Below are 10,721 nucleotides of genomic sequence, written 5' to 3'. Positions count from 1 at the left end.
TAACGTTTCCCTGTCCTCCTGGCTGCTGCTGTCCTCGCCCAGGATTCCTGGTTTTGTGCGAGTCCCTGGGCCTCAGGTCACTTCCTCGCTCTGTCCCTCTCAGTACCTCGGCTCTATCTGTGGCCAGAAACCAGCTCTGTAACGTGGACCACCTACTTCGGCCCTTCTCCGACCTGCAGGAGCTGAGCCTCAGTCATAACCTGCTGGCCCGCTTCCCACGCGGCCTGCCCTCAAGCCTGGAGTCCCTGCTGCTGCAAGAAAACCGCATCACTTATATCACCTCAGGCGCCCTGCGACAACTGGGGAATCTCACTCGCCTGGACCTGGAGGACAACCGCATCCGTGCCATTCAACCCGGGGCACTCCTGGGTCTTAACAAGCTAGAGGTCCTGACTCTGAAGGGGAACAGGCTTACAAGCCTCCCTCTGAATCTTCCTCCATCACTGACCCATTTAGACCTCTCTGCAAATTGCATCTCTGTCCTGGACCTGCCCTCGCTGTCTGCTCTGGTCAACCTGCAGGTCCTGAAGATCAACAGCAACTGCCTTCGTTCAGTCCCAGAGAGCGCCTTTGACGGCCTGCCACGTCTCCGATCTGTGGACCTCGCAAACAACCGGTGGGTGTGCGAGTGTGACATCTTGTATCTTTACCGCTGGCTGCTGAGTGGTCGGCTGAGGATGGCCACAGACCTGGTGTGCACCGAGCCGGTCCATCTTGCTCACCGCCTGCTCCTGAACCTCTCCGTCATGGCTATCTGTCCTCGTGTCCTGAAGCCAAATGAGAGGAGCCACCAACTGGACCTTAACTCAGCACTGGAAGGAAAGCTGGAGACGCTGGCGGTGGAGCCCACAGGACCAAGCTCATTTAAAAACAGGAGGTATTTGGGAAGCTTGTCAGGGCAGAAATCACAAGAAACCACTGTGGGACTTCCTTTCAAAGATGTTCATAAGACTCGTGTGTTGCTTAGTCACTACTCTTTAGAGACCCTTACCTATGAGGAGTGTTTGTCCCTAAATAAAACACAATCAGTCAGCCCACCCCATTTAAAAAACACTACTCCTACCCCTGATGAGGAACAGAAATACAGAGACAACATCACAGGTCGGACCCCACAGATTAATGCAACCTCAGCGGAGGGGACACAATCTTTGCTCTCCACAAACAGAGATGCACTCTGGCCCACTCGCAACCCGCAACCCCTCACACAACAAGACTCTGCAGTGGTCATCGCTCTGCTCGTTGTGTTATGCGTGTTAGTAACTCTCCTCATGCTGGCAGTGCTGCTTGTACTAAAAAAAGTACTTTTGCGCCAACAGAGGGTGGCGCCGCTTGATGTAGGCTCTGGTGGATGAGATCGGCACAGACGCACTGAAAATGTTTTTAATAACTTGAGTCACAATAAGCACACAGTCTCACACAATATTCTGTATCGTGATTTTGTAAATGTACTTAAGCTGCCGACCTAACTGCATTTACAAACGGAATCCTCCATGTGGGATCAGCAAATAGCCAAATACTGCCTAAATGCCAAAAATAAAATAAAGACACACCCTGGACTGTAGTTTCTGATTCATGACCTCCTTTGTGTTCTGTGTAGGAAACACCATTAACATCTGCTATGTTTTAAGAGATTGTTAAAGGGGATTATCACTCCCAGAAGAGGCTGCACGATGTGATGTAGTATTATGGTAACCAATCTTCCAAACAGCTCTGCAGAGAAACATTACATGGCTGGTACTGAGACATAATAGCCAAGTTAATAACTCATTAACTGCTGGCGTGCACTTGTTACTCCTTCTTGTCCTGCTGTTTTATTCTGTAGTCCGACAGCGCTGCTTTTATGGCATCTTCTGCAAGCACTGAAATAAAGAGAATGAGGAGGTTTTAGAGGCACTTTGAGCATGAAATTAAGCATTTATTCTACCAAGAAACTTTCAGCCAGTTAAAAAATTATAGGAAAACCTTAAGAAGTGAGTTGAGAAACAGCAAACTGAATAGTTTAAAATGTATGAAAACTGGGCATGCCTTGGGCATTTTAAACTTTAAACAGTGCTCTCCACCACCATCACTGAAACACCAAAGCAGGGAATATCTTTTGGGATAATGGTGATCATTCCTCCAGTAGAGTTTCAGTATTGTCTGTAAAGGAGCATTGGCGGTGCTCAAGTGGCCTGCCGTGAACCGACATTTTGGATTTTTCTTTTTGTCGTCCATCTTTCTATTTATTAAGCGTTCAGGTCTTTGATGAAGAACTTACTGGAACAATGAAGCTTGACTGGCGGAAGGCAGAGTTCTTTGGCAATGTCAGTGTTCCTGATCTTCAGAGCCTCATCAACCTACAGGACGAAAGCAGACTTCAACAAAAAACAAAAGACTTGTGAAGCTATTATTCCACTTTCCTTTTCCTCAGTGTTATACAAACTCACCGACTTCCCCTTCACCCACTCTGTCGCAAGAGAGCTGGAAGCAATGGCTGATCCGCAGCCGAATGTCTTGAACTTTGCATCAACAATCTTGCCATTTTCATCCACCTGGATCTGAAAACAATACACAATCAAACCTGGTTGTACAACAGGAAGTGGGCAGTCGTGACAGCTGCATTTGACCTCCACCGTACCTGTAGTTTCATTACATCGCCACAGGCTGGTGCACCCACCAATCCGGTCCCCACATTCTTGGCGTTTTTGTCTAGATTTCCCACATTTCTTGGGTTTTCATAGTGGTCCACCACCTTGAAGAACGTGACCAACAAAAGATGATAACGTTACATCACTGCGTTGTTGTTTTGAGAGTTGACAAGATCAGACAACTAGCTGCTGTCAACACACGTAACGTTACATAACTGAATAAAACGCACGTGGCATCCATTGGTTGCAATGACGAGCTAGCAGCACATTTGATTAGTTACCTTTATGTGATATGAACAGAGAGTATTCAGCTCCGGTCTCAATAGCCGTCTGGTAAACAACAACAGCGCGGACGTGGAGTTTCGTAAAGAGACAATCGCCATGTCGAAGTACCGATGTTCACCGGAAATCAACGAGTGAGCACGAGAGAGGACGGCCACTCTCTGTTGACAAACATGCGAAGAAGGAAGGTATCGCCGAGGAAGGAGCCCCTACTAGCGGCTAACAGTAGCACTGCCAGTGGGTCCACGGTGCGTTCAGGCTCCACCTCTCACGATACTCCTTCTTGTGGGTTGTTACCAGGCAGACAGACTTCCAACATGGCAGCATCGAGCAACGCAGAACAAACGCATTTGCAGGACATGGAGGAGAGAGACGCAGGGATGGAGAAGAGAGACATGGGATCGGACGAAGAAGAGGAGGGGGACGGTATGGGAGTAGATAATTCAGAAGAGGAAGAGGACAATTCGTCGGAAGACGAGAAAGAAAATGAAGCAGAGATCCAACGTTTGGAGGAGCAGGTAATCAACCAGCGACCAAGCTGAGTTCACGAACGTTAGCTGAGGAGCTAACGAGAATGAATGGGTGGGAACGGTAAACAGTGTTAGCTACAACGAACCAGCAACGCTTCACAATGACCAGCTGTTCTGTCCTGCTCTGGTTTAATGGAAGCAATAAACACAACACACAGCTGCTGTTGTCTAAACAATTAGGCGCGTATGATACGACGTCATTCAATAACCTAGCCGTCGTGATTAGCTCACCTGCTAATCTGTGATGCTAATGGCTTCTCGTGCTACACGCGCCTTTTTCTTTACTATCTCAGTCCAGTGGGACGTTACAGCTTTCAGTGTAGTTCAGTTAGAAAGTACACGTGCACATATAAAGTACATATTGTGCTAACTGTATTGTGCGGCACGCTTAAAGTGTTTAATCTGCTGTATTAATAACCTCTCACAACAATGTTTGGCAGTAGCGTTACATCTGTTGCAATGATGCAGTTGATGCTGGAGTCTTTGCTTCCACTAACACACTTAAGAGAAACTACATTTATAACATTACTACACTCAGTGTATTAGGTACACGTTGCTGATAACTGATATAGGCTAAAAGGATAACACTGCAGAAAATCCCACCTTCAGGAAGGTTATACTGACAAGTGTTGTCATAATGTTGATTTTCAACCTCATGGTCCTTTTTTAGGCTTCAGTCTGTGCATTAGATTAGTGTTAGCTAAGAACAACTTAATAACTCAACAACTGAGTGTCAAAGAAATGCAGATTGTATACATTTTTTGTTTAACATTGTGTTAATTGCGTTAATAAACTTGTTAGATAGATGATGTCATGATTGAATCTATGTGTCATAAGTGAGATGTGACATTTTCTTTGGAAGTGGTACTAAGTCACTGCTATAATATAATGCATGTGTTATTTAGGATATGTTTAATTTTATTTTATTTCTTTCAGCTGTCAATCAATGCGTTCGACTACAACTGCCACGTTGATCTCATCAAACTACTGAAGCAGGAGGGAGAACTTCTCCGTCTGCGAAAGGCAAGGGAGAAAATGGGTGAACTGTTCCCACTCACTGAAGGTTGGTGCATGTCCGATACAGTGTTTGGCTCAGTTGACAAAAGCTCCGACCATTATTTGCAACTGAAACCTCATTTTATTGAACCCTACAGAGATCTGGCTCGATTGGCTCAAGGATGAAATCCGTCTGACTGAAGAGGAGCCAAACCGGGAGAAAGTGTATGAACTCTTTGAGACGGCTGTAAAAGACTACATCTGTGAGTGCATCCCACCACTGTTAACTGCTTTTGATTTGACATTCAGTGAATTCTGGATTTTTAACATTTAATTCCACGTCGCTGTACCCAGGTCCAGATATCTGGCTTGAATATGCTCAGTACTCAATTGGTGGCATGGGCTCACCGGGTGGGATGGACAAAGTGAGATCCATCTTCGAGAGAGCTGTGACGGCCGTGGGGCTTCACGTGACCAAGGGACAGGCGGTGTGGGAAGCGTACAGAGAGTTTGAGAACGCCATTCTGTCCACAGTACAGGTTTGTGTTTCAATCACGCGGTTCTCATCGCTGGTCGGATATATGCTCCGATTATGTCGCTGTTTCAATATTTGCTCTCAAAAAGCAGTATTGTGTATTTGCAGGTAATATCAATCCTCCTTTCTCAGGTTAATGTTGTGTCAAAGTATGTTTTTAAACGATGATCCTCTCACTTTACTAATGAATACATATACCGTAAATGCTGAATTTGAATTCCTGTGTATTAGCTAAAGGCTGACAGCCTTTTCTCCGCTGTGTTTCCTCCCAGCCTCCCCATGGAAGGATTCTTAGTCGTGAGGAGCAGGAGCGGCTGAAAGCTCAGATTGAGCGCATCCATACACTGTTTCGTCGCCAGCTGGCCGTCCCCTTAATGGGTAAGCGTGACGCCTCTTCTGTCCAGACGAGCTGCTGTAAAACGTATGTCAAAAAAAAACTGGGAATTATTTCAAATGGTAATGCTTCCTTGTTGGATAAGTTAAGTGTGGCATGGTTGTGGTGTGGCTTCTGAAATAATGAGATACAGATTTAGAAAGAGAACACTCCTCTTCGGTCTGTGACCACGCTTTCAGTTTGTTGCAGGAGTGGGCGAGATGTAGCCAGATGGTCTAGTATTGTGCTGTCTTCTTTCTGTCCCAGCTGAATGGGGACCAGAGGCATTTCTGTAGTGTTTCAACTCCTTTATTGTCTAAACATCTCACGTGTTGACCTATTCACTTAAGTACGAGACAGTATACAGTGAACACGCTAACATAAAAGCAATACTTTCCAATGTTACTCCAAATACTGTGTGTGGTGTGAATATCTTTATCGACGATGTTTAGAAATGTCTGAACTTTGAGAACATTGTGCTCCGTTGCCTTGTAGACATGGAGTCCACCTATGCGGAGTATGAGGAGTGGTCTGAAGACGGGGTGGCTGAGACGGTCATACATCAGTACAAAAAGGCTTTGCAGCAGATGGCGAAGTGCAAACCTTTTGAAGAAGCACTGGTGACTGACTTGAAGTGATAGTTCTGTCTGCTGCAGTTGTCCTCCTTGTAAGTGCATTGTTTAGTTTTTTTATGCACATTGTCTGCGTGCTGTTGTCTTGCTGCAGATGGTAGCAGAACCTCCTAAGCTGGCAGAGTATCAGTCCTACATTGACTTTGAACTGAAGGAGGGCGACCCTGCACGGATCCAGATGATCTTCGAGCGGACTCTGGCAGAGAACTGCCTCGTACCCGACATGTGGGCCAAATGCACAATATATCTTGTGAGTATCGGTCAGTGTTTGGTGCTGTCCTGTAAGGGCTCCCAGTCGGACTGTAATGTTTACTGTGTAGCGTTTGGACTGGTTTCACATGGCACTGCCTCCTGGACTGACTCCATCAGTCAACTCCATCGTCTGCCAGCCAGAGCTTAACAGCTAGGGTCAGAATGTTCCACCGAGGTTATCTTGGTAAATTTCTCCAATTTCTCCAAACAGCTTCTCTTGAAGTAGATTTAATTTTCATTTTTGTAATGTAGTTTCTGACATTTTAAACACTAAACTTTGACAATAACCAGGTTGATAATCATTTTACTCGATACAAGGATTCTCATTTCTACTCCGGTGAATTACCTCGTGGCCTCTGTGTTGTTAAAGTAGTCATGTCTTGTATGGAGACAGTTTTATCAAAGTAATGGTTAACCTCTTATCTCATCTAGGATGCTGGCGTCCTCTTTCAAAGGATGTAGCACACTCGGTTTTAAAAACAGGGCTCGACATCCAACCGGAAAAAAAGTTTTTGATACCAGATCACAGCATGGGTTTTCCATGACATTCCTCGAGGTCTTGGTGACTTAATGTGGTATTTTAAAGGGTTTTTGGACCAATTTTATTCAATCTTTTAAAATGTTTTCAACCCAGAAATTGGAGGTTAAAGTGTGGAAGAGGTTAAAGTGGTCAAATCCCCGTTTGATTAAATGTGATTCTGTACGACTCATATTTCAATATTAAAGGTTTGGCTGGTTTCTTCAGTGTTTAGTAGCATATATATATATATATATATATATATATATATATGTATGTATATATATATATATATGTATGTATATATATATATATATGTATATATATATATATATGTATATATATATATGTATATATGCGTATAGAAGTGACTCATTACATCTTCAGTAATAAATCGTTCAGCTCTGTTACAGATCATTTTAATCTCTTTGTCGTTTGCTCTCTGTGGACTCTACAGGACCGTCAGCTGAAGATCAAAGACCTGGTTCTCTCCACTCATGAACGTGCAGTCAGGAACTGCCCCTGGACTATGGGTCTGTGGAAGAGCTACCTGCTGGCTCTGGAGAGGCATGGAGCGGACCATCCCACAGTCTCAGGTAACGACTAGAGTGCAGCGAGAAGCTGTTATATACAGTGTGTGTGTATATATACAGTATATGTATATATATCCCAGACCCGATAGCAGTGTCATTGTCTTCCTCACAGATGTCTTTGAAAAGGCGCTGACTGCAGGTTTCATTCAAGCCACGGATTATGTGGACATTTGGCAGGCACACCTCGATTACCTGCGGAGACGTGTGGATTTCAGCAAAGGTGAGAGCAGTTCTGTGTGAAACACAATTTGTCTTTGTTGAGAAAGTTCGTTTGAGTTCACTCATTGTTCCCTTTGTTTGTTTGTTTGTTTTCAGAATCAAGTAAAGAGCTGGAGGAGCTGCGAGGAGCTTTCTCTCGATCTCTAGACTACATGAAGCAAGATGTGGAAGAAAGTAGGTGGATTTTAGTCCGACTGAGTTTTAGTTTTGTGGTATTCTTGGTTTGGTTTTCATTTAATTCATTGTGTTGTAGGATTTGGTGAAAGTGGAGATCCTTCTTGTATCATAATGCAGATCTGGGCGAGGATAGAGGTAAAAAAACATTTTCACGCGTTGAATTTCTGTGATGTTGAATTGTGTTTGTATGTGTTTATTCGTTCTTTTGTGTTATTTTGACTGATTTCAGTTATTATTGTCTTGCCAGTGAAATCATAAGTCAGAGGCAATGTGCTTGTCTTTTTTTAAACCGAGTAATATCTCAAGTATACAAGTACTCAATGATATACAAATCACCGTGAGGCATAATTACAACTTAAGGCCCATTGAGTCGCGTGGTGAAGGACTACAGGACCAGTTACTATTGCATCGCTTTACTTTTCTCAAAATGTGACAGTTGTAGTTCAATTATACTATGAAGGATATTATTTACATGTGTTCCACACTGTTACATGTGTCATGTGGAAACAGTCCTCATCTTTTTTCCCCTCTTCTCCCCTCCAGGCCCTCCACTGCAAGAACATCCAGAAAGCCAGAGAGCTGTGGGACAGTATCATGACGAAAGGGAACGCCAAGTATGCCAACATGTGGCTGGAGTACTATAACCTTGAAAGGTATGTCGATCAATGTCTTGAGTGGTAAAAAAAGATAATTGAAGTGACGTGCTGATATCGTTTAGCCTTGAGGTTTATTTATTTATCTTTTACTGTATCTGTAGGTCCTATGGAGACCCTGTTCACTGTCGGAAAGCTCTCCACAGAGCAGTTCAGTGCACCGCAGACTACCCTGAGCATGTGAGTGAAGTCCTGCTCACATTCGAGAGGGTTGAAGGTGAGGGTCAATTAATAACACCAAGCACAACCTAAAAACAAAGAAGATTTTCATGATTTACAGTGCGTTTCTGTATTTTGCGTCCTCCCCTACAGGTTCTCTTGAGGACTGGGACGTGGCGGTGCAGAAGACGGAGACCCGGCTGAACAGGATTAATGTGCAACGAGCAAAGGTAGGAGCAACTATCAGCGTTGCACTGGACGGGTGTGTCATTCAACTGCTTTTGGCTGATGTTGCCATGTTCCGACCATCTGCTAGGTTGCTGAGAAAGAGGCCAACATGGCTCGCCAGGAGGAGGACAAATCTGATCAGCGGCGAAAGAACAAGGGAGACAAGAAGGCTCAGAAGAAGGTCCAGAAGGGAACTCGAGCTGGGGAGAAGAGGAAAGCCGAGCAGGATGATTATCACGATCAGTGGAATGATAAATCTGGTGAATGAAGATGATTTGTATGATAAACCTTTACAGCAAAAACTTGAGAAGTGATGTGTTTGCTAATGTCTCTTTCCCTTTTTATAACGGAACAAGCTACTAAACGGCACAGAGGAAACGGGGACCAAACCACAGACGAGCGCATGGAGACCGAGGCGGGGCTCTTTGGGAGGAATGCTCCCCCCGGCTATAAGCCTGCTGCGACCGGCAATAAACGAGGCCAGCAAGGAGCTGCGGCCGCTGTCCAGAAACACAACGACGACGACGACAAGCCAGAGCTTCGCAACGACAACAGCAGCGTATTCATCAGCAACCTGGCATACACCCTGGAGGAGCCCGAGGCAAAGCTGAGGACGCTGTTTGAGACCTGCGGTCCCATCAAACAGATCCGCCCGGTGTTCGCCACCAAAGGGACCTTCAAAGGCTACGGCTACATCCAGTTTGAATCCACGGTGTCCGTCGCCGAAGCCTTGAAGCTGGACAGACGGGAGGTGGAGGGCAGGCCCATGTTTGTGTCGCCTTGTGTAGACAAAAACAAAAATCCTGACTTTAAGGTAAATATCAACACAACATGTTTGTTTTTTATATATTATATAACCAGAGTATCTGCAGGTCTTGAAAATACTTTAAAAAAAGGCGTAAATAATCTGAATTTTCCTAATTTAATTAGCAAATTCTCAAATATTTTCTGTTGCCTTGAATGTGTCATTCTTAATTGTTTTTTTCCATTTCATGCCACTTATCCCGGTTCACGCCTCAGTAATTTAATTATATTATTAGGAATTATTGTTAAAAACAATGTGGTGTAATAATCAACAATTCTAGATTATAATGTCACTACTGTACTGTAACAATAGACCAGTGTTAAAGTGAATTCTGTGGTAATAATAATGTTAAATTTAACTTGCTGAACTCTGCAGAAGTGACCACTTACCATTCATGTCTGCGTAGGTGTTTAAATACCAAACAGCCATGGAGAAACAAAAGATCTTCATCTCTGGGCTGCCGTTCTCGTGCAATAAAGAGCAACTGGAGGAACTTTGCAAAAGCCACGGCACCATCAAAGATATCCGCCTGGTCACGTATCGCTCAGGGAAACCCAAGGTGAGACATTAGGAGGAGGACGGTGTCCAGATGTTTGGCTAAGAATAGTCCTGATCACACTAAGGATTACCACCTTTGACCCCCTTGTGGCTCTGCAGGGTCTGGCATATGTTGAGTTTGCAGATGAAGCCCAGGCCTCTCAGGCAGTTCTGAAAATGGACGGCACGTGTGTCGAGGACAACACAATCTGTGTCGCCATAAGTAACCCTCCTCGCAGGAACCTGGATAAACCCGGTTCCAACAGGCTCATGATGGACATGCCTCGCCAGGTCTTTGGAGCGTAAGTTTACTGGCACATTTCTCTTTCATGCCAACTGACATGCTGTGAAAGTCTGCCGTTCTGTGAGCAGTGACCGTACAGAAACAAAGCTGTTTTCTTTGTTTTTGTTTTCCCAGGAGAGGAAGAGGACGCACCCAGCTCTCTTTGCTCCCTCGTTCCCTGCACCGGCAAAGTGGGCTAGTCGGCAAAGCGGAGAACGGGACTGCGGCTGAGCAGGTGGCAGCAGCCGGAGAGATGAAACCTTTGTCGAATTCAGACTTTGCCAAGATGCTTCTCAGCAAGTGAGGAGACGAGCGAGAGAATC

General features: G+C 44.8%; 2 protein-coding genes across 2 annotated transcripts; one reads left to right on the top strand and one right to left on the bottom strand.

The window, feature by feature from the left end:
- Positions 1-1,366: 1,366 nt before the first annotated feature.
- Positions 1,367-3,090, bottom strand: iscua (iron-sulfur cluster assembly enzyme a). The gene is made up of 5 exons (XM_079160609.1): positions 2,909-3,090; positions 2,618-2,731; positions 2,427-2,537; positions 2,258-2,336; positions 1,367-1,859 (listed from the first exon to the last, which is right to left on the bottom strand). Exons 1-5 carry the CDS (start codon positions 3,008-3,010, stop codon positions 1,789-1,791), a joined length of 477 nt encoding a protein of 158 aa, XP_079016735.1. The 5' UTR covers positions 3,011-3,090; the 3' UTR covers positions 1,367-1,788.
- A 136-nt stretch (positions 3,091-3,226) lies between these two features.
- On the top strand, positions 3,227-10,720 carry sart3 (spliceosome associated factor 3, U4/U6 recycling protein; the record flags this gene model as incomplete). Its single annotated transcript, XM_079160593.1, has 19 exons — positions 3,227-3,427; positions 4,376-4,502; positions 4,594-4,698; positions 4,790-4,974; positions 5,243-5,348; positions 5,839-5,963; positions 6,070-6,225; positions 7,202-7,340; positions 7,450-7,557; positions 7,653-7,730; positions 7,810-7,868; positions 8,277-8,386; positions 8,491-8,603; positions 8,699-8,775; positions 8,862-9,033; positions 9,130-9,587; positions 9,985-10,137; positions 10,236-10,417; positions 10,534-10,720. 19 exons carry the CDS (start codon positions 3,227-3,229, stop codon positions 10,700-10,702), a joined length of 2,823 nt encoding a protein of 940 aa, XP_079016719.1. The 3' UTR covers positions 10,703-10,720.
- Between the last annotated feature and the right edge of the window lies 1 nt (position 10,721).

Source organism: Pholis gunnellus, assembly GCF_910591455.1.
Source record: "Pholis gunnellus genome assembly, chromosome: 6".
NCBI classification, from domain to species: domain Eukaryota; kingdom Metazoa; phylum Chordata; class Actinopteri; order Perciformes; family Pholidae; genus Pholis; species Pholis gunnellus.
The sequence above is the reverse complement of the archived record's forward strand: the minus strand, read 5'-3'. Positions and strand labels throughout refer to the sequence as shown.